Source organism: Rhinoraja longicauda, chromosome 9 (genome assembly GCF_053455715.1).
Source record: "Rhinoraja longicauda isolate Sanriku21f chromosome 9, sRhiLon1.1, whole genome shotgun sequence".
NCBI classification, from domain to species: domain Eukaryota; kingdom Metazoa; phylum Chordata; class Chondrichthyes; order Rajiformes; family Arhynchobatidae; genus Rhinoraja; species Rhinoraja longicauda.
Window position 1 is genome coordinate 43,096,942 of NC_135961.1, and position 24,504 is coordinate 43,121,445.

General features: G+C 44.6%; 1 protein-coding gene across 1 annotated transcript in view; it reads left to right on the forward strand.

Annotated features, from left to right (window-relative positions):
* Positions 1-19,647: 19,647 nt before the first annotated feature.
* riox1 (ribosomal oxygenase 1) overlaps positions 19,648-24,504 on the forward strand; it is a 69,343-nt gene continuing 64,486 nt past the window's right edge. Inside the window, exons 1-2 of the mRNA XM_078405875.1 lie at positions 19,648-19,738; positions 22,464-22,820. Coding sequence (XP_078262001.1) covers positions 19,667-19,738; positions 22,464-22,820 — 429 coding nt within the window. The 5' untranslated portion in view covers positions 19,648-19,666. The remainder of the gene's footprint in view (positions 19,739-22,463; positions 22,821-24,504) is intronic.

Genomic DNA, 24,504 nt, shown 5'->3' on the forward strand with positions numbered 1-24,504 from the left:
TTGACCATTAATACTGCTAATAGCTTCTTCCCCCGAGCCATCAGACTCTTGAATTCACAACGATCCGCCGCCATTATTTTATGTGCGAGTTACTTATTTATTTATTTTTCTTTAATCAATTTTTATTATTTGGTGTTACATTGAAGCCAGTTGCAATGGAATTCCGTTCAAATATGCACTCGTCTGTATAGTTTTGAATGACAATAAAGTTATATTCATTCATTCATTCTTAGCTTGCCTGCAAGGTTGATCCCCGAGTGCACATGAGCCAACCTGCTTTATTCAAATTAATTCAAATAATGTGAATTCTAATGATAATAAGTATTCCAATGATTTGAATGAGTTTGTAGATTAGTAAATTTGCAGATGATACTAAAGGTGCTATCTAAGATAGCGAGACAGCAATCATAAACTAGAAAATGCAGGATCAGTTGGGCAAGTGGGCTGAGGAATGCTTAATGGAGTTTAACACAGACAAGTGTGAGGTATTGCATTTTGCAAAGTCAAACCAGGGTAGGACCGTCACAATAAATGGCAGGCCCCCAGGGAATGTAGAGTGGAGGAATCTAGGAGTGCAGTTACATAGTTCCTTGAAGGGGGCATCCATCACAGGTCGAGAGGGATTAAGAAGGACTTTATAGACAATAGGTGCAAGAGGAGGCCATTCGGCCCTTCAAGCCAGCACCGCCATTCAATTTGATCATGACTTTACTACATTGGCCTTCAGGTTATTGAGTAGAGAAGTTGGGATGTTATGTTGCAGTTGTACAAAACTTGGTGATGCCTCATTTGGAGCAATGTGTACAGTTTCAGTCACCATACTACAGAAAGGATGTCTTTAAGCTGGGAAGAATGGTGAGAAAATTCATGGGAAATTTGCCAGCACTTGAGATTCTGAGCTATAGGGAGAGGTTGGGCAGACTGTTCCTTGCAGTGCAGGAGAATGAGAGGTGATCTTACAGAGGTGAATCAGATTATGAATGGAATAGATAGGGTGAATGCATAGAGTCTTTTACCCAGAGAAGGGGAATCAAGAACCAGAGGACGTAGGTTCAAGGTGAGGGGAAAGATTTAATAGGAACCCAAGGTGCAACTTTTTCACACAGAGGGTTGTGGTGATATAGAAGGAGCTGCCAGAGAGGTAGTTGAGGCAGGTACTATAACAACATTTAAAGGATCTTTAGATAGGAACATGGATAGGAAAGGATGAGAGAAATAGATATGGGCCGAACGTGGGCAGTTGGGACTAATGTACATGGGGCATCTTGGTCGGTGTGGGCAAAATCTGCATTATCTTTGGCCTTTTGTCTTAACTTGAATATGTCATCATAGTTCTGAAATAATAGGATTCAGAGAACCCTGTACACTTGTCAGGAATGCGGAAACTGGAACTTCATTATCAGGATGCATAGACAGCTGACAGCATTTTACAAACCAAACACGATCACAAGATTCCAAGGAAATTGTGAACAGCAAAGCCAGCTTGTTAGTTTCCAATGAGATGATATCCCAACAAGGTTCATTTTCAATCATTTCCCTCGATACATTCATCTTATGGTTGTTTATCTAATTTTGCCTCTCGTGCCATGATTTGAAATTCGTAGCAGTTACAAGATATATACTACACTGTAGTAACTCGTTGAACCACAGAAAACTTGTGGCAGAGGAGGACATTCAGCCATTCATATGTGTCCCAATTATTGTTGCACCATCCTGCTCTTTGGCAGCAAATCTGTTACATCTGGGTATAGTAACCCAATTACTGTAATTCACACCTATTGCATTTTGGACATAAATTATCTTTATTTATCACCATTCAATTGACTTCCCCAAACTGAAGGTTTCATTGAGCGATCACCAGCACAAAGAATGAAAAAAGCCATGGAGAAGCCCACCACAATTTCCTCAGGGCAACAGGGGATGGATGATAAATAAGACAAATACAGGCTAGTAACATCTGTGAGAAAATAATATGTTGAAATTGTGGAGAATGCATTATGAATTCACTCTGCGGTAATTGTACAGCATAATTTCCTTGTGTATCATCATCACACATGTTTGATGGCATACAATGGCATAGCTTGTAAAATTGCTTCCTCATACGTAGCTCCAACAACCTGAGTCTGATCCTGACCTCTGGTGCTATCTGTGTGGTGTTTGCACATTTTCCCTGCGGCTGCGGCTCACCGGTAGTCTGTCTGTCTTTTTTCTGTCTATTGTTACCGTTTAAATGTATGTATTGACCTATTTTTAGCTGTGTATATGTGGTGGGGTGGGGGGGGGGGGGAAACCTTTTTTCTAAATCTCCTCCTCAACAGAGATGCGACCTTTTCCAATGTTGCATCTCCGTTCGCGCTACGGCCTAACACCGTGGAGTTGGCGGCCTCCAGCTGGGAGCGACCTTGAAGACTCCGGTCGCAGGGCCTGGACTCACCAACTTACCTGGACTTACCGCAGGCTCTGTGGACCACAACTTCGGGAGCTTGCAGGTCCCTGGCTGGCGACCGGCTTTCGGGAGCTCCAGCCGTAGCAGCTTTGACCGCCCCGAATCGCGAGGCTCGATCGACCCGTTCGCAGGACCTTCATCGCCCTGCGTGGCTCGGCCACAGCACTTTCCATCGCCCGGTGGGGGCTTAGGACCTTCAGCGGCCTGCTCGGCTCGGCCGCTGGGGTTGCAAAAGTCGGGAGCCTCGAGGCAGCAGTTTGACTGCCTGACCGCGGGAGAAGAATAAGGAGGAGATAAGACTTTTCTTTGCCTTCCATCACAGTGAGGGTGTGCCTGGAGCAATCACTGGTGATGGTTGTCTGTGTTAAATTGTAATTGTGTGTCTTGTGTTCTTTATTGTTTACTGTCAATCATTTACTGTTTATTGTCAGCCATTTACGCCGGACCCTGACGTGGGAGGACGCTGGCGCTGTTTGTTCGCCGCTTCTCCGTCTGGATAAATCTTTTGTTTGTCTGTTTGTTTTTATGTTTTGTTTGCTCTGTAAAGCGTCTTTGAGTTTCCAGAAAAGCGCTATATAAATTAAATGTATTATTATTATTATTATTGCAAGTACCTATAATTCTCTGTAAAGAAAAACTTGTCTTGCAAATCCTATTCAGTCTTATCCCCTCTCATCTTAAAACTATGTCCTCTAGTATCTGACATTTCCAACCTAGGAAGAAAGACTTTCTATCTACACCATCAAACCCTGAGGTACACCACTACTCGCAAGCCTCCAGTCCGAAAAACAACCTTTCACCATCACCCAGACAATACGGGACAATTTAAAGTTAAATTTGAACAAAATTATTTATTTGTATCATGTTATTAATGATGTCCGTAATGATTACGTACCATGTAGCATGCAGCTCCCCCGACATGTAAACAACAGGGTTGCCAGATTGTGAAATGCCAATTTCACCAGACAGCTTGCAAGCATTTAGTGCAGGGCCCTCAAAAATGCGGGGCCCGTAGCAGATGCTACTTTTGCTACTAGTTTAATCCGGCACTGTCCAGAGCTGTCACCTGTCCAGAGCTATCACCTGTCCAGAGCTATCACCTGTCCAGAGCTATCACCTGTCCAGAGCTATCACCTGTCCAGAGCTATCACCTGTCCCCTTTTTGCCCCCCTGATTTTCTTTGTTAGCTTACTCCTTTATTTCCAGCAACTCCTCCAGGAATATACTTAATCCCAGCTGCTTATACCTTCCCCATGCCTCTGTCTCAATTTCCCTTGTCATCCAAACTTGCCTTACGCTCACCTGCCTTTCCTTTCACTCTAACAGGAAAGTGCATGTCCTGGACTCTTGTCAGCATGTCCATGTCTTTATAAAGTCTATGTTTTTCCAAATGTATGTAAATCCTATCTGTTGGATTCTTCTCCAATAATCTCTCCACCACTGATGTCAGGTTCAATGGCCTATAACTTCCTGGATTAACTCTGTTGCCCTTCTTCAATAAAACAACAATGTTGGTTATTTCCAGCCCTCTGGGACCTTACCTGTGGATAAAGGGGAATCAAAAATCTCTGTCAAGCCCCAAGCGATCCCCTAATATTCACTAAGGTGAATATCGATGCTCATTTAGTATCTCACCCACTTCCTCTAGCTTTAGGCATAAATTCCTTCCTTTATCCTTGAATGATCCTACCTCACTCTTGCTAACCCATTTGCTTTTAATGTATAAAATGCCAAAGGATTCTCCTTAATCTGACTCGCCAAGGATATTGGCTGGTGATGAATTAAAACATCTGTAATATTCTGCAGGAAAAGTCCGCAAATCAACGGGAGGAAAGAATCCATGCTGTTTTAACAGTTTTCCAGCTGTGACCATGACATCATCTATATTTATCTTGGAGATGCCACCTCTAATGTCAGTATATTCACAGTAATCAAAATAATAGAACAATGAGCTCAGCCACAAACCGTCAAGCAAATCTATACTCGCCGTCTGTTTTTTGGGGGACTTCTGATGAAATAATATAAAATATTTGCCCATCGTAGTCCTCAGTAAATACAGACATGCAACAGCATCATTTAAGTCTGGGAGATATTGCATGGAATGTCCTATTCTTCCCACAAGGGAAAAACTTACTTGCTGCTGCTATATCTTAAAAGGAAGTAGGAACAGGAATATGATTGAATTTTTTGAAGAAGTAATCAAGACAGTGAAGAGGGCAGGGCTATAGAGATAGTCCATATGGACATCAGCAAGGCCTTTGATAAAGTTCCACATGGTAGGCTGCTCTGGAAAGTTAGATTACATAGCATTTAGGGAGAGGTAGTTAACTGAACACAGAATTGGGTATGTAGTACATCAGAGGATTTGAGAAGTACAAGTATATTGTTCCTTGAAGTTGCATTGCATATAGATAGGATGTGAAGAAGACTTGTAACAGACCGCAGGTAGACCCAAATGCAGCACACGGAACCAAGGAAATAGTTTTAGAATGAGCTTTATTTCTACCTGCTCGTGGTCGGGGACAGAAGACTGAGGCGTTCACCAGGGCTACGACGAGGCATGAAGGTCGGGAGCAGGCAGGGTCGGCAACGGGAAATCAATCCAAGAGAGAATGCTGGAGAGTCTTGCATGAGGGCTAAGAACAATCTGGCAAAGAGTGTGTGTGCAGGAAGGGTGTATATGCTGGCTTGATTGGTGATCTGGAGCAGGTGAGTGAACAGGTGAGGGGAGTTGGCTTAACGTGGTGGGCGTGGCTGGCAGGTGAGTGAACAGGACAGACTGTGACAAGACTTTTGGCACATTGGCCTTCATCAGTCAGGGAATTGAGTATAGACGTTGGGACGTATGTTACCGTTTACAAGACCTCTGTGAATCCGCACTTGGAGTATTGTGTTCCGTTTTGGCCACCCTACTGTAGGAAAGATGCTGTTAAACTGGAAAGAGTCGGAGAAAATGTGAGTGTTTTGTGAGGGCCAGAGGGCCTGAGCTGTAGGGAGGGGTTGAGTTGGCGAGGAGTTTATTCTTCGGAATGCAGGAGGCTGAGGTGTGATCTTAGAGAGACGCATAAAATCACGAGGGGAATAGATAGGGTGAATTTTCTCCCAGGGTAGGAAAATCATGCACTAGTTTACAGTGAGAAGGGACAGATTTCATAGGAACCTGAAGGGTAACTTTCTCACACAAAGAGTAGTGGGTATATGGAACAAGCTGCCAGAGGAAGTGGGTGAGGTAGGTACAATAAGAACATTTATAAGGCATTTGGATAGGAAAGGTTTAGAGCAATATGGGCCAAATGTGAGCAATGGGACTAGATTAGATGTGACTACTTGGACAAGTGGTGCTGAAGAGCCTGTTTCCATGCTCAATGATTCTATAACTCTAATGTGCAGTGTAGGGAATGGTTTACGTGCTAGCAGAAGGAATTCGTTTAATTGGGTATCATGTTCGACACTGACATGTTGGCTGAGGGGTCTGTTCCCATGCTGTCCTGTTCTATGTTCTTTGTTAAAGATGGGTGGGAGCATGATTTGCGAGCCCAGGTTTGCAGGGCTTGCAGATACCAGTCAAGTCATAAAGAAAAGCTTCCAGTAAATGTAGCTGCTCACAGAAGTAGATTAATATCAGAAACTGTGCAGACGCACATTAGAATAGGTACAGAAAATGCGATCGTTAGTTATGTTTGCAAGAGAATATCCCCCAACTTCATTAATGGAGTGTTCAATTTCCCCTGCAGCTGCAAATAATTTTTTATGGTTTCTTTCGTGTGGGCTTCCCGCATATTCATGCCATAATTTCCCAATTAGTTATTATTTCATCCCAAGCCTGGGCCATGATATCAGAAAGCTTGGAGCATATGGAAGGAATTAATCAGCACAGAACAACACTCCACGTCAATGGAAAAGACCCCGGTCCCTGCAGATTCTGATGTCCATTTTGATAAGGAATTCAATTACAGGTTTACTACACGATTCATTAGTGTACTGGTTCACCAGCATACAAATGCTGCAGCAGATGTGACAGCTAATGCTTGCACCGTGCAAACCAGTTGGGATTTACAGAGGCTGATGGAGAAAGAGCAAAGTAAGAACGTACACAATGCTTTTTCACATCCTCACCATGCCCAACACATCACAGCATATTCATTAATTTTGAAGTTGTCTCCATTCTTTTGTCAATGGCCGTCGCCCCGTTTGATCAGAGCAAAATTCTAACCATCTGCAAATGAATGATTAACCACTGAAATGTCACCTCCTGTTTTCAAGATCAAGTCATAGAGTGGGTTATCTTGGAGATATACAGTGGTTGTGCCACCTTTTAAAAACAGAGGGAGAGTTGCATACAAAGTTCCAGTGTTAAAGTTAAAACCAGCTTTTAATCCTGCTGATTGAAAGATTCCCCGGGCAATTCCCCAACCAGTGCCTTTATCCAGAAGTGGACTGACTTGCTCAATTTTCAACCCTTTCATCAGAGTGGATGAAATGACAAATTTAACATGTGTTAAACAATTGAGGGCAAGGTGGTCTGTCCAAATCTTTGTGCACCACATCTAAAAACATAGCACAAAAAGTAAGGAAATTCTGCTGCTCATCCCACAAATGCATGTTCCTTACAAATGTGGCACCATTTAAAAGGGAAATAAACAGGCTTTCCAACGGTATAAGATTTATTGCCAAGAAGCATTGTTACAACAAAGAAATAATCTACCAAACACAAATTTCCTTACTTTTTGTGCTATGTTTTAGCTACTGCTTGCATGTTAAGTCGAGGCTTGGTATTGATTCTAACACAGCAAAACAACTTTATATTCTGTGCCCCTGTCCAGTTAGACTGCTCTCATGGTACTTTCCTTGCACGTGCCAGAGACTTTATAGAATCTGACCTTGTGCCCAAGCAGAGTGAGGCTGAGTTGTGAGTGCACTCTATTATGAGTTTATGAGGATATCACTGAAAGTGCATCAACACTTCCCAATCTTCCCCACCAGTGAAAGTTCTTGCTGCTAACCAACTACTCAGGGTTAACAAATATTCTCGCTCAGCTACGACCCGTCCTCACACATGTTTGGAATTTCTTTGTGGTTCTTCCATGGGTGGAGGTAGAATCCCCGGGAAAATGGGGACTGATGATGGTTTACACCATTGTCAGGGATTTTTCATTCACTTTCCTGCAAAAGTCATGGTGAGAAATTATCAAACTGCTGTGGAAAATCCACTCCCTTCCTTCAACTCCAACCTCAAGTCCACATACAGACATGGTTCAAGATTTAGCTAAGGTAGACACAAAATGCTGGAGAAACCCAGCGGGTCAGGCAGCATCTCGGGAGAACCTTCTTCCGAAACGTCACCCATTCCGTCTCTCCCGAGATGCTGCCTGACCCGCTGAGTTACTCCAGCATTTTGTGTCTACCTTTGATTTTAACCTGCATCTGCAGTTTTTTTCCTACTCAAGATTTATCTAGATTTATTAAATCATGATAAGGCATCAGAATCCTTAATGATTTCCCCATTGCCATGAGGGCCCATTGAAACATTAGTACAGGACATCCCTACATTAAGAAAGGATAGCTTTCCTGGAAAACTACCCGTATTGTAATTGATCCATAACATGAAAAAGTTGACAAAATGTGTTGTTTCTTTCACAATTTGTGCTTATTTAGTTATATTTTTCTCAAATAAATTTTGTAATTGCAATTTGTTTTTCTGCATCTCAATTTTTTTGGTGGTAATTTGTGAATTCCATAAGGGCAAATTTCTATTGTCATTAGACAGGACGTACACAGTACAAATTTTCTGTCTGCCAACAATTAACTCAGGCCAGATTGGTACAGTTCTTTGACATTAATGCCACCAATGATCTGTTGTGGATCAATCACAATTGATGCGACAGCCAAGAAGGCACACCAATGCCTCTACTTCATGAGGGACTGAGGAAATTCGGCAGGTCTTCAGTGATTAACAGACTTCTACAGATGTACCATAGAAAGCATACTGTCAAGTTGCCTCACGGCTTGGTTTGGGAATACTGCAAGAAATTGCAGAGTTGTAAATGTAGCCCAGTCCATCGCACAGTCCAGACTTCTGACCATTGACTCCATCTACACTTGACGCTGCCTTGGAAAAGCAGCCAACAGGATCAAAGATTTGTCTCACCCTGCTCATTTCTTGTTCTCCCTGCTCCATCTGGCAGAAGATACAGAAGCTTGAAACCACACACCACTAGACTCAGCAACAGTTTCTTCCTCTCTGTTTGCAGGCTTTGGATCGCTTGGATGCAGTTATCATGGGTGACTTTAATCTACATATAGATTGGGCCAACCAAATTGGTAGCAGCACTGACAAGGAGGATTTCCTGGAATGTGTACGGGATGGTTTTTTAAACCAATATGTAGAGGAACCGACTAGAGGGCAGGCCAATCCTAGACTGGGTATTGTGTAATGAGATAGGATTAGTTAGTGATCTTGTTGTGCAAAGCCCCTTGGGCAACAGTGACCATAATATGGTGGAATTGAACATAAAGAAAGGAGACTTTGAAAGTATGAGACGAGAATTGGCTAGGATAGACTGGCAAATTATACTTAAGGGGTTGATGGTGGAGATGTAATGGCAAGGCTTCTTTAGATATGTAAAAAGGAAAAGATGAATGAAGACAAATGTAGGTTCCTTACAATCAGGGACAGGTGAATTTATAATGGGAAACAAGGAAATGGCAGAAGTTAAACGTGTACTTTGGTTCAATCTTCACTAAGGAAGGCACAAACAATCTCTCAGAAATACTAAGGGACCGAGGGAGGGAGTGAGGAACTGAAGGGAATTCACATTAGGCAGGAAATGGTGTAGGGTAAACTGTTGGTTCTGAAGGTAGATAAATCCCCAGGGCCTGATGGTCTGCATCCCAGAGTACTCAAGGAGGTGGCCCTAGAAATCATGGATGCATTGGTGATCATTTTCCAATGTTCTCTCGACTCTGGATCAGTTCCTGTGGACTGGAGGGTAGCTAATGTAACCCCACTTTTTAAGAAAGGAGGGAGAGAGAAAACGGGGAATTATAGACCAGTTAGCCTTACATCGATAGTGGGGAAGATGCTTGAGTTGATTGTTAAAAATGTTATAGCAGCGCATTTGGAAAGCAGCGACAGGATCGGTCAAAGTCAGCATGGATTTATTAAGGGGAAATCATGCTTGACTAATCTTCTGGGATTTTTTGAGGATATAACAAGTAGAATGGATAAGGGAGAGCCAGTGGATGTGGTGCATCTGGACTATCAAGAAGCTTTTGACAAGGTCCCACACAAGAGATTAGTGTGCAAAATTAGAGCACATGGTATTGGGGGTAGGGTATTGACATGGATAGAGAACTTGTTGGCAGACAGGAAGCAAAGAGTAGGAATTAACTGGTCCTTTTCAGAATGGCAGGCAGTGACTAGTGGGGTGCTGCAAGGCTCGGTGCTGGGACCCAGGTTATTTACAATATATATTAACGATTTAGATGAGGGAATTAAATGTGACATCTCCATGTTTGCAGATGACACTAAGCTGGGTGGCAGTGTGAGCTGCGATGAAGATGCTATGAGGCTGCAAGGTGACTTGGATAGGTTGGGTGAGTGGGCAGATGCATGGCAGATGCAGTATAATGTGGATAAATGTGAGGTTATCCACTTTGGTGGCAAGAACAGGAAGGTAGATTATTATCTGAATGGTGTCAGATTAGGAACAGGGGAGATGCAACGAGACCTGGGTGTGCTTGTACATCAGTCGCTGAAAGTAAGCATGCAGGTACAGCAGGCAGTGAAGAAAGCTAATGGCATGTTGGCCTTCATTACAAGGGGATTTGAGTTTAGGAGCAAGGAGGTCCTACTGCAGTTATACAGGGCCCTGGTGAGACCGCACCTGGAGTATTGTGTGCAATTTTAGTCTCCTAATTTGAGGAAGGACATTATTGCTATTGAGGGAGTGCAGAGTAGGTTCACCAGGTTAATTCCCGGGATGGCGGGACTGACATATGATGAAAGAATGGGTTGACTGGGCTTGTATTCACTGGAATTTAGAAGGATGAGAGGGGATCTTATAGAAACATATAAAATTCTTAAAGGATTGAACAGGCTAGATGCAAGAAAAATGTTCCCGATGTTGGGGGAGTCTAGAACTAGGGGTCACAGTTTAAGAATAAGGGGTAGGCCATTTAAGACTGAGATGGGGAAAAACTTCTTCACCCAGGGAGTTGTGAATCTGTGGAATTCTCTGCCACAGAAGGCAGTGGAGGCCAATTCACTGGATGTTTTCAAGAGAGAGATTTAGCTCTTAGGGCTAAAGGAATCACGGGATATGGGGAAAAAGCAGGAACAGGGTACTGATTTTAGATGATCAGCCATGATCATATTGAATGGCGGTGCTGGCTCAAAGAGTCGAATGGCCTACTCCTGCATCTATTGTTCTATGTTCTATGTTTCTTCCATAAGCTACCATACTTTCCGATTCATCTGTACCCCCATTGTGGTCATTGGATTTGTCAATGGTACTGATGTGTCACAATGCTGAGAACTATATTCTGCACTGTTTCTTCCCCATTGCTCTATCTATTATACCTGAGTTTAACCTGATTGTATTTATTTATAGTATATCTGATCTGTCTGGATAACATGAAAAATAAAGATTTTCACTGTACCTCGGTGCACGTGAAAATAATGAACCTAAATCTAAACCTAAACCTAATACTTATAATGGAAGTCTCATTTACCAGGAAAGCCTAGAGATTCTTTATAAAATTATATGAAATTGTTACACTTCTTCTCAGAAGCACCTAAAGTACTGCAGAATCAAAAATACTTTTGAAGTATCGTCACTGTTGTGCTTCAGAGAAAGCTGTGCCGATTGGCAAATTCCACATTCAGTGAGTAATGTGATAATGACCTGATCATCACTTTCAGTGAGCAGTGAGGTTGACTGAGGGATACATGTTGGCTAAGGACACTTATTACAATTCCCTTTATCTTTGAAATAGTTGCATGAGATCTTTTATCTCCTGAAAAACAGATGTGACCAGAGGTTAAGTTTTCATCTGAAAAAGTACATTGGAATTCTTAGATTTTGCACATCAAGCTGCCAAAATGGGACTTGAACCCACAACCTTCTGACACAGAGGCAAGAGTATTATCCACAACTGACATAAAGCAGCTGATGAAATGTAGCTGATCAATTATCGTTTGTGAGCTTCATTCTGGCCCCTATTGTCCAAGAGTTTGCAGACTTCATTTGTGAGTCATGTATACACATTTTCTGTAATACATTAGAAAATTCCAGTCTGTGTGCCTCAGTCTGAAATCGACCTCTATAATTAATGACAGAATACTTTGCAGTTTAATGTAAAAGATTTGTGTGGGACAGAACTCATCAGATCATGACCTGCAGGGGAGAATAATAAATTGGACCAAGTTTTGAAGCTTTACCAGATGAGTACTTAACTGCCACAATGAGATACAGGAATGATGAGGAGGGTGGGAAGACATAACAGCACAAATAAAGGTGCAATAAAGCATAGATCAATGAAGGGAAGATACAAGTAACTGCCAGGGGTGCAGTGCTGCCGGAGCTCACCGGAGCGCCCCTCCGGCACCTCTGTAAAAAAAAGCTAAAATAAACAGCGGGGAATTTTAACCAGCGGGGAATTTAACAGCAGCCGCTCCAGCACCAGTGACAGCTCCGGCACCTAAAAAATTAGCACTGCAACACTGGTAACTGCAGGTGCTGGTGATTTACAAAAAAGACAAAGCGCTGGAGTAACAAATGCTCCTTTTCCACTTTGAGTGGACATGGACCAGAGATTCCCAGAAGTTAGTGGGAATGTTGCATTTTCATATTGTGCGGGAAGATGCCACACTCCAACTCCAACTACTACACAGATTTCACAGAAAAAGGTCTTGATCTAATGGCACGAGGGAGCAAGGTGACTGGAAAGTGTTGTAGATCAGAGGATCAAGGAGTGCAAGTGTATAATTCTCTGAAAGTGGCACCACAGGTAGATAGGCTGGTGAAGAAGGCCTTTGGCATGCTGGCCTTCATCATTTAGGGAAATTAGTATAGAAGTTGGAAGTTGGAACAATATGTTACAGTTGTATAAAATGTTGGTGATGCTATACTTGGAGTTTTGCATTCAGTTTTGATCACCCTGCTGTAGGAAAGATGCCATTAAGATGGAAAGAGTGCAGAAACGATTGATGAGGATACTCCCAGCGCTCCAGGGATTAAGTTATGGGGAGAGGTTGGGCAGGCTAGGACTTTATTCTTCAGCGTGCATGAGACTGAGGGCTGATCTTACAGTGGTGTATAAAATTAGGATGATATCTTTCACATAAATAATTACCTGAAATCAACAACAATAGATTAAAAACAATTAATAGCTATCGAGTAGAGGTCCCCCATGTTGTCCCAGCAAAGAAAGATGCACAGAGGTGTTAGTCAGTATGCGTCTCAATAGATCTGTTCACAGAATAAGATGGAAAGTAGCTGTTCCACAGTAGGAAAGTAGCTGTTCCTGAACCTGGAGGTATGGGACTTCCGGCTTCTGGACATTCTGCCTGATGGTGATAGTGACGAGAGGGCGTGGTCCAGACAGTGGAGATTCTTAATGATAGATGCAGTCTTCAGGAGGTAGTGCCTTTGGATGTTAAAAACAAACCTAAAGCATTTGTTGCCAAATTCATCCAGCAGCGTCCACTTGAGATCCCCTGCATCATCGAAGCTAGTTCTTTCAATTGTATTAATTCTACTTGATATCCAGATACAGCAAAGATAATGGAATCCGGCGACAATCCAGCAGCAGTACTGAAGATATGCACTCCAGAACCAGCTGTGCGTCCAGCTAAGCTGCACCAATACAGTTACATCCACCCAATAATGTGAAAACATTGCCCGGGTATGTCCTCTTCTCACAAAACAGGACATGTCCGGGCTTGCTACTTACTTTGCAATCTCTCTATTCTCAATCTGCAGCATTAACAATGCTTTCAAGCTACACTTATTTTCCAATCATCTGCTTGTTGATGCTTATATTAGGTTTTGGCAGGACACCTTGGCTCAAAACCATGTCACAGCCTTGGTCCAAATGGGGATCCGAATTCCAAAGGAGGTGTGAGAGGGCTGACAGCTCTGTAAAACTGAAGTCAAAAGCTGGGGTCATTATTTTGCACAATGGAAGGATATTACTGCATGTATTCCTGAGGGCAGTGTCATTGGCTCAACCATCTTCAGCTGCTTTAACAATTATCTTTCCATCATGTCAGAAATGGTGATATTTGTTAATGATTTCACAATATCCAATACCGTTTGAATCTCCTCAATAATGAAGCAATGTAAGCCCGCATGTAGCAGGATATGGACAACATGCAGGGAGACATTGACAAGCGGCAAGTAGCATTCCTGCCACAGAGATAACAGGCGTTCAACATGATTCAATTACATTATCTTCACCTGGTTTCTCACCTGGGTGGGGTAGTTGACTGGGCATCTGCATGTATAAAATGCACAGATAGACACAAAATGCTGGAGTAACTCAGCAGGACAGGCGGCATCTATGGAGAGAAGGAATTGGTGACGTTTCGGGTCGAGACTCCAGCATTTTATGTCTATCTTCGATTTAAACCATCTGTAGTTCTTTCCTACACATTGTATAAAATGCACTGCAGCTACTCACGCAGATTATTTTGACAACAATGTGCAATGTCTGTAATCTATATCACCAAGAAGGGAAAGGTGCTGCAGTCACTTGGGAACTGTACCACCTGCAAGTTTTCTCCTTTCTGAGAGGTCGGAGCTGGGATCTGGGGTGAGAGGCCGGAGTCAGGGCCTGGAATGTGGGGCCAGAACTACTATTGCTTCAACGAGCTGAAATATTGAAGCTGAAACATCAAAGTTGTTATATCCATGGAGTTGACTGCTGTCTGTCATTGTAGTCTTAGTGGCATTCCCAGTATCCTTAATGGCATCTGTGTTTTTTTTTTGTTATTTGTGGGGAGAATGTTCAGCCATGATCACATTGAATGGCGGTGCTGGCTCGAAGGGCCGAATGGCCTCCTCCTGCACCTATTGTCTATTGTCTGTGCCCCTATCCCCCGTGAATAGTTCACAATGAATGTATTCATCCATTTTTAACTGTTTTTAACATTTTTAAAGTGTTGGGCTACAATGCTTTTCAAAGACCAATTAACTTGGCCAGAATTTATTGATCACCATGACAATTTTCACATTGGAAGTCAGATTGCACTCGGGTCTGTAAAAATCCAGGCTGTGATTTTTGAGGTAGGATGTTAATAATTGTTCCTCAGACAAAAAAAAACCCACATTTGACAAGGTCAGCCTTGGAAGTGTTGCTGTTGTATAACATTAAACAGAAGTAACTGGGAAAATACAGTGAGCTCTGCGGGAGATCGATATAATTGAAACCACCCTCAACATGCGGGTTACTCAAGTAGAGTCATGGACAATGTAAAAGCAGTGTGCAATTAGCTGCTTCTCTTGAGAGACCACGATGCTTAACTCCACAAATTGCAATCATGGTGGCGCAGCGGTAGAGTTGCTGCCTTACATCGAATGATGCGTCGGAGACCCGGGTTCAATCCCGACTACGGGTGCTGTCTGTACAGAGTTTGTACGTTCTCCCCGTGACCTGCGTGGGTTTTCTCCGAGGTCTTCGGTTTCCTCCCACACTCCAAAGACGTATAGGTTTGTAGGTTAATTGGCTTGGTAAAAATAAAAATTGTTCCTCGTGGGTGTAGGATAGTGTTCATGTGCGGGGATCGCTGGTCGGTGCGGACCCGGTGGGCCGAAGGGCCTGTTTCCGCGCTGTATCTCTAAACTTTCATTGGCCTGAATTTAAATGCATCAAAATAAATAGTTCATTGTATGTTGTTATTCAGTACTGGACTACTACTGGGTATCAAGTATTTCAAGATGTTACATTTTAGCAGGCGTGTGCTGGTGAATGGGTGCTTGCCGGTGCCCCTGATCAATTGTAAGCACATTAAGGATGCATTGATAAAGCAATTATTTGTTTAATAATTAATGTGCCCCACCAGAAACACACAAAATTAAATTCCTGTTCAGGCAGTGACTTTGCACGTGTGGCTCACAATGTTACATGCTCCCTGATTTCAATTGAGGAAATAGGATTTCCAAAAAAGGTGAAATAAAGGAACAATGCAAGCCTGTCTACAAATCACTGACCCTGCTTATTTTTATAGAATCGTAGAATTCAGAAAGACTTATTTGGCCAATTTTATCTATTCTACTCTCTCCCTACTGTCTTGTGATGTTCTTTCCCTTTTCTGCTTTTATTTCAGATATCTAGCGGTGGTAGTATTTTGGTATTTTCTGCCTATTTCTCTAGATACAATACAATACAATACAATACAATATATCTTTATTGTCATTGTACCCAGGGATACAACGAGATTGGGAATGCGCCTCCCATACGATGCAATAATTTAGGTAATTTAGACAGCAGCAACCCAACGAAACGAAACAGTTGTAACAGTTTTGGGCAGGGTAAAGTGCAAGTTGATCTATGCGTTGTGGCCATCCGGCTCAGCAGGACCGGTTCATAGCAGCTATGGCCCTGGGGATGAAGCTGTTCCTGAGCCTGGAGGTGCGGGCATAGAAGGCCTTGTATCGTCTGCCCGATGGAAGGAGTTCGAACAGACTGTTGCAGGGGTGTAAAGAGTCTTTGTGGATGCTGGTGGCTTTTCTGAGGCATCGTGTGTTGTAGATGCCCTCCAAGTCTGGTAGCTGTGTCCCGATGGCCCTCTGAGCTCTATGGACTACCCGCTGTAGAGCTTTCCTTTCTGCCTCCGTGCAGCTGAGGTACCACACAGGGATGCCATGCGTTAGGATGCTCTCTATGGTGCAGCGGTAGAAGGTCGTCAGCAGCTGTTGGGGTAGACCAGACTTTTTCAGTGTTCTTAAGTAGAACAGTCTTTGTTGTGCCTTCTTGACCAGCGCAGCAGTGTTATTGGACCATGTTAGGTCCTCCGAAATGTGAGTGCCCAGAAACTTGAAGCTGGACACTCTCTCCACACTGTCCCCGTTGATAGAGATCGGGGCATATTCCCCGTTATGTGACCTACGGAAGTTGATGATCAGCTCCTTGGTCTTGGTGGTATTTAGGGACAGGTTGTTATCCGAGCACCAATCCGCCAGGTTCTGCACCTCCGCTCTATAGTTTGTTTCATCCCCGTTGGTGATCAGCCCGATCACCGTTGTGTCATCTGCAAACTTGACAATGGTGTTGGTGTCGAATGCAGGAACACAGTCGTGTGTGAAGAGGGAGTAGAGCATGGGGCTCAGAACACAGCCCTGTGGTGTGCCGGTACTCAGGGTGATAGTGGAGGACAGGTGCGGGCCCATTCTCACTGCCTGCGGTCGTTCCAGCAGGAAGTCCAGGATCCAGTCACATAATGACGAGCTGAGGCCAAGCTGGTGGAGTTTGGTGATGAGCTTGGTGGGGATGACCGTGTTGAAGGCGGAGCTATAGTCTATGAATAGCATCCTCACGTATGTGCCCTGTCTCTCTAGGTGAGTCAGGACAGTGTGAAGAGCCAGAGAGATGGCGTCCTCTGTGGATCTATTTGCCCTGTATGCAAATTGATGTGGGTCCAGTGAGTCAGGGATGCTGGATTTGATGTGTGAGAGGACCAGCCTCTCAAAGCACTTCATGACTATCGGCGTTAGGGCAACCGGGCGGTAGTCGTTCAGGTTGGAGATCTTTGCTTTTTTCGGCACCGGAACTATGATAGCCGACTTCAGGCACTTGGGGACCGTAGCCAGAGATAATGACAGGTTAAAGATCCTGGTGAATACTTCAGCCAGCTGTTCAGCACAGTCCTTCAGTACCCTTCCTTGAACTCCATCCGGTCCTGCAGCCTTGCGTGGGTTGACCCTTTGCAGAGCGCGTTGTACCTCCTGTGTGCTCAGTTGCAAGACCTGTCCCACCGCCTCGGCTGGGGTTCTTTCACTCAAGGTGGTTTTGCCAGTTTCAAAGCGGGCAAAGAAGGTGTTAAGCTCGTTGGTCAGTGCCATATCGCTGTGGGGCAGGCAGGGCTGCTCTTGTAGCCAGTGATGTCCCTGACACCCTGCCACATGCTTCTGGTGTCCGTGGTGTTGAAGTGGTCTTCCACCCGTTGCCTATGGGTGTCTTTGGCTCTTTTAATACCTTTGCTCAGGTGTGATCTGGCAACACTGTATGCTGAAGTGTCACCAGATTTAAAGGCATTGTTGCGTGCCCTCAGCAGGTTCTGTACCTCCTTGTTCATCCAGGGTTTCCGGTTTGGGAACATATTTATCTCCTTGTCCTCCGTGACATTCTCCACACAGCAGTTGATGTAGGAGAGCACAGTGGATGCGTATTCCTCCAAGTCTACCTCTGAACCGTAGGTGGCCTGTTGTGCAAACAGGTCCCAGTCAATATATCTATATTGACGCAATAGTGGAGTATATCTCAGTCTGTTTATCTCACTGGAACTTCCGAGATCATCACATTTGCATCACACACAGTGATTTTAAACTCCAGAATGACAGGATGGAGATCAGAGGAAATTGAATAACACAAGTGTTGACGGTGTCAACTGAGGGGAAATGCGGAGATGTAAATTGTAGAGAATCTGGAAGAGATGTAAATAGAAGGCTACGAATACAAACATGGAAAGAAAAAGAGAAAAAAAACCAAAAGCAGTATTGTGCAAAACAAAACATTGTAGAATCAGAACATTATGAATGTTGGAAAATTTAAATAAAGACAGAAACTGCTGGAGACACTCAACTGCGGGTTGAGGAGGTGGGGTGGGGCAGTGTGCGGGTTGAGGGAGTGGGTCAGTGGGCGGGTTGAGGGGGTGGGGCAGTGTGCGGGTTGAGGGGGTGGGTCAGTGGGCAGGTTGAGGGGGTGGGTCAGTGGGCGGGTTGAGGGGGTGGGGTGGGTGAGTGTGCGGGTTGAGGGGGTGGGGTGGGGAAGTGTGCGGGTTGAGGGGGTGGGCTGGGGCGGGTCAGTGTGCGGGTTGAGGGGGTGCGGTGGGGTGGGCCAGTGTGCGGGTTGAGGGGGTGACCCGGGCAGTGTGCGAGTTGAGGGGGTGGGTCAGTGGGCGGGTTGAGGGGGTGGGGCAGTGTGCGGGTTGAGGGGGTGGGGTGGGTGCGGGTTGAGGGGGTGGGGCGGGTCAGTGTGCGGGTTGAGGGGGTGGGTCAGTGGGCGGGTTGAGGGGGTGGGGCAGTGGGCGGGTTGAGGGGGTGGGTCAGTGGGCGGGTTGAGGGGGTGGGGTGGGTGAGTGTGCGGGTTGAGGGGGTGGGGTGGGGAAGTGTGCGGGTTGAGGGGGTGGGCCGGGGCGGGTCAGTGTGCGGGTTGAAGGGGTGCGGTGGGGCGGGTCAGTGTGCGGGTTGAGGGGGTGGGTCAGTGTGTGGGTTGAGGGGGTGGGTCAGTGTGTGGGTTGAGGGGCCGGGGCGGGTCAGTGTGCGGGTTGAGAGGGTGGGGTGGGTCAGTGTGTGGGTTGAGGGGTGCGGTGGGTCAGTGTGCGGGTTGAGGGGCTGGGGCGGGTCTGTGTGGGGTTGTGGGGGTGGGGCGGGTCTGTGTGGGGTTGAGGGGGTGGGGCGGGTCTGTGTGGGGTTGAGGGGGTGGGGCAGGTCAGTGTGGGGTTGAGGGGGTGGGTCAGTGTGGGGTTGAGGGGGTGGGGTGGGTCAGTGTGGGGTTGAGGGGGTGGGTGGGGCAGTGTGGAGTTGAGGGGGTGGGGCGGGGTGGGTCAGTGTGGGGTTGAGGGGGTGGGGCGGGTCTGTGTGGGGGTGGGGTGGGTCAGTGTGGGGTTGAGGGGGTGGGGCGGGTCAGTGTGGGGTTGAGGGGGTGGGGCAGTGTGGGGTTGAGGGGGTGGGGCGGGTCAGTGTGGGGTTGAGGGAGTGGGGCAGTGTGGGGTTGAGGGGGTGGGGTGGGTCAGTGTGGGTGGGTGGGGCAGTGTGGAGTTGAGGGGGTGGGGCAGTGTGGGGTGGGTCAGTGTGGGTGGGTGGGGCAGTGTGGAGTTGAGGGGGTGGGGCAGTGTGGGGTGGGGTGGGTCAGTGTGGGGTTGAGGGGGTGCAATGGTTAACGCGCGGGTTGAGTCTCTGTAACCGCGGCAGGTGACGTCACGGCCCCGCTGCCGACCTCCCGCGCGTGGGCGGGGCCTCTGAACGTCATGACGCAGCGGCGTGTGAACGTGCAGCGATGGCGGCGCCTCGTGTGTCGGCGTTCTCCGTGTACCGGACCCTAGCGGAGAAGAAGGGCCCCCCGGGTCAGGTCAGTCAGCGGGGTCAGTCTGCGTGGCCAGGCTTGGGCCAAGATATCCCGGCCAGGTCAGTGTGGCCGGGGCTGGAGCATCGGCATCCCGGATAGGCCAGTGTATCCGGCCAGGGCAATCAGTGTGGCCGGCCAGGGCAGTCAGTGTGGCCGGGGCCGGGGCCACTCCCGGTAACAACCCCTCCCCTCCCCTCCCACGGACTACTACTGCCTCCTCCACGGACAACCGACCCATCGAAACTTGCCTTCCCCTCCTTATATAATGCCCGTCCCTGAGGGACAATACATTGTCATTGTACAGGAGTACAACGAGATTGGGAATGCGACTTCCATACGATGCAATAAATTAATTAGTTAATCAGACAACCACACTACCAGCCCTGCCACTAAGTTACAGCCCCTCCCACGGTAATTGCACCCCCTCCCCCTGACCAAAACCATTCGCATCCCGCAACGCAGTCAACCCCCAGCATCTTCATCCTCCCCCATCACTTTTACCCCTGCCAATCCCCAAAATGTCCCCCCTCCCCCAACATGTTCCATCTCTACACGTTGACACTCCTGTTTGTTTTTAAAAAGATGGCAGCTGGCAGAGCTGCTGCCTCACAACGCAAGATACACGGGTCTGACCGAGAGCTCGGGTGCTACCTATGTGGAGTTTGCGCATTTTCCCTGTGACCACTTAGGTTTCATCCGTGTGCTCTGGTTTCCTCCTACATCCCAAAGAGGTTCCAGTTTGTAGATTAATTGACCTCTAAATTGCCCCTAATGTGTAGGGATTGGATGTGAAATTGGGATAATGTAGAACTAGTATGAACGAGTGATTGATGGTTGGCATGGACTCGGTGGGCCAAAGGGCCTATTTCCATTTATTCACAAAATGCTGGAGTAACTCAGCAGGTCAGGCAGCATCTCGGGAGAGAAGGAATGGGTGACGTTTCGGGTCGAGATCTTTCAATCAATCAATCTCCCCAACACATTCAAGCCCGATGCATCCCCTACAATCCACAATTCCCAGTCCGAAGAAGGGTCCCGACCTTAAACGTCACCCATTCCTTCTCTCCAGAGATGCTGCTTGTTCTGCTGAGTTACTCCAGCATTTTGTGCGTACCTTTGGTGTAAACCAACATCTACAGTTCCTTCATACATAATTCCCAATACATTCCCTCCTCACCTCCATCTTTTCCCCTTTTTCCATCTTATTTCTTATACCGCACTATTTGGCACTTTCCTCTCCATTACCAACCCCTGATTCCCCTAATGGTCAATGTGCCATGGCAAGTTTCAGATATATGGAATTGAAACACATAGGCAAGTTTTCGCATCCGAGAAAGAGTTTGTTGGCCAAGCGATATTGCAGTTGGTGAACTTAGTTGTTCAATTTCTCAGTAGTGTAATCCAATTACACAATTCTATCAGAAGTGATTTTTTTAATTTACCCGGATACACTTATACTGAAACTCATCATCTTTTAATAAGTATCCTGAAACCATAACTCAAGTTAAAAAATAAACTTTTGAGACAAATGACAGGCAAAAGCATTTTAGTTCATATCTAATCAAAAACTATGTTGATAATTTATTTAAAGACCAAAAGGTGATTGTTCTTGGGAAAGCGAATTTAATAAAGACTCCAAGAATCAGATGGCTCCAACTTGATGTTCCTAATAGCGATTGCACTTGAATTGACTGTTCAGTCGTTGTATCAGTTATTTCACAAAATGCTGATGGTTGACTTACTATCCACACTAACGTGATGCTAGAAGCATTACTTATGTCTAGAATCATTTTCATTTTGTCCAGAAAAATTTGAAAAACATATGCTTTAGCCCTGGTTGGATCACCTGGAGTAAGATTACCAGTGTGCTTTGTGAGCAAGCTGTGACATTTGTGCTGACAGCTGCATATATGTTCACAAAATAATATGCATACCTTTAACAATTTACTTTTCAGATTTTCAAAATGGTTTTAAGATGCTTAAGCCTATGATTTCGAATCATGAAGCCAATGTGCTTAATCCCGATCCTCACGAATGATTTCGAAAGATGTGTAATTGTTGTGACTGCTTTTTTGAACTGTTAAAAAAAAGCCTGACCATGGCCAGTTACCTTCACTGCGATGTCCCTATTTTACCTAACCCTTATTTAGCAATTTGATTCTGAATGTTTGGCAGGACTTCTGCCTGCCAAGAACAGTTATGAAACAGTTTACAGTTCATTTCAGATCAATGTTTGATCCCAGAGATGAAATCAAATTAAACCTACTTCATGAACTAGTTTTAATAAAACAGCATCGGATTTTGTTAGTAATATTTCAATTCAAAGTTATAATTATTATGGCCATGCATAGTGATCAGGATTGGAAGCCATGGATTATCCTCTTAATATAGAGCAGAGATCAATATGGCATGCATGGTGCTGCGACAATTGAGGAAAATCAGTCAAAGTGTCCTTCATTAACCAACCTGGTTACCAAAGTTTCCAGTGTTTGCATTAAACTCTGTAAGGCTTGAAACTATAATATTAATGTCAGACTTTGCTTGTTTTACCTTGCACAAAATATTATTCTTTTACGTATCTATAGGCTGTAAATGGTTCAATTGTAATCGTGTATTGTCCTGCTGACTGGACAGCACGCAGCAAAAGCTTTTCACTGTACAATAATTTAAACTGTGTTAATATTTTAGAATTTCTGCTTATTCTCTAACAAACAACTATTTATTGCAGGCCAATGGAATTTTAGCAACAAGGCGTGAACAAAAAAAGTATTCACATTTGTCCAGGAGGCGCATGTTGATCAAGAAAAAGCGTAAATATTTGAAAGTTAAAATGATCCCAACAACAGGCACTCTTGCAGTTGTGAATGAATCTACATTATTGCAAAGGAACATCGACTGCGCTGAGAAAAAACCTACAAGTCGTGGTGCTAAAAGAAAAATAAACAGTAAAAGGATGAATAAAATTAAAAGGATGACACCAAAGTCTAGGAAAGCTGCTGCATCCTTCAATAATGAACTGTCAGACCATTCGCAAAGAGAGAGTACAGCAGCTTCCAGGATAGATATACCCAGCCAACCATCCAAGGTGGGTCTTCCTCAATTTGTTCACAATTGTTCCTGAGTTAAATCTCATTGCCAGTAATTAGCGTGGCTCACAGGCTACACATTGAAATGGTGATTATGGTGTTAACCTGCTCTAAATAGGGAACTGCAAGTAGGATTTGAAAAGATTTTCTACTTTATATCCAGCAGTAGATAGAGCGAAAAGGTAAGGGAAACTTACTGCCATTTGTATCGAGTATTGGTAAAACCCCATTGTGGGAATCTGTGGCCGATCACTTGTTAACTTCCTACAAATATCAAAATTGCATAGAGTGAGATCTTTGTAACCCAGTAAAACTCCCTCTGCATAAGAAGGGTCTGACCTGAAACGTCACCCAGGAAGTTGGGTTTTGACTGGACCCAGTTGAAAGACTGGAGCGACTATGCTTGTATACACTGGAATTTAGAAGGATGAGAGGGGATCTTATCGAAACGTATAAGTTTATTAAGGGGTTGGACATGTTAGAGGCAGGAAACATGTTCCCAATGTTGGGGGAGTCCAGAACCAGAGGCCACAGTTTAAGAATAAGGGGTAGGCCATTTAGAACGGAGATGAGGAAAAGCTTTTTCAGTCAGAGAGCTGTAAATCTGTGGAATTCACTGCCTCAGAAGGCAGTGGAGGCCAATTCTCCGAATGTATTCAAGAGAGAGCTAGATAGAGCTCTTAAGGATAGTGGAGTCAGGGGGTATGGGAAGAAGGCAGGAACTGATTGAGATCTTGAAATACATTCCTATCATTCCCTGAAGAAACCAGGACAGATAGATAAGATGGTCATTAAGTCATAAAGAATATTTGCTTATCATTGGTTTAACAATAGAATATAAATGCAGGGATGTCATATTAGCATTATATGAAGTAGTAGCTTGAGTGTTACTTTTGCTCTGGTACTCGCATTGTACAAAGGATGGGGTAACGTGAGATACTTCAGAAGAAGTTTGAAAGGTGATATCAGACCTGGAGATTTTGAGCTTTGTGGAAAGTTGGAAATATTGAGGTGGCATTCTTGGGAAGTGGGATTTTAAATGAGGTGTACAAAATTGAAATGCCTAAATAAGATTAATGGGGTGAATCTATTTTGCTTACGAGATAGGACAAAAATTAGACTATAGATTTAATATTGTTAGTAGAAGAACTAGAGGGCAACAAAGATGGATTTTCACCCAAGTAGTGGAGAAGGTCTGGAATTCAATGCTAGTACAGCTTAGTGGAAGGAAAAACAATATCTGGATAATCATTTGATTAATTTTTGTGGTCTAATTATTTTTTAAATAGTTTTTATAGATGGAAGTTTGGAGTGGTTAAATCACAATTTATTTTGAAATATTTTTGTTCATCTCATTGTCCAGAGTATAGGGCTTAGGTTTTATTTTTGAAGTTGGCATGGGCTCAAGATTGTACATTACATATATAACGTAAAAATATCTCACTCCTCTGATAGTATTTTGATGTAGGATCTGAAGCCATGATGATAAGATTCTAGTTGATGAATAAAACGTGTTGAACTAGTATTGTTAAACAGTGATTATTAAATGGTTAAACACTGGCAGTGCTTGTTTAGGTATACTTGGAATTTGGTTGTTCATCAAGATCCCTGGATTCCATAAATTGAAGAGTTCGCACAGAGACAGTATTAAATTGATCAAGCAAACGAAAAGCAGGCCTGAAT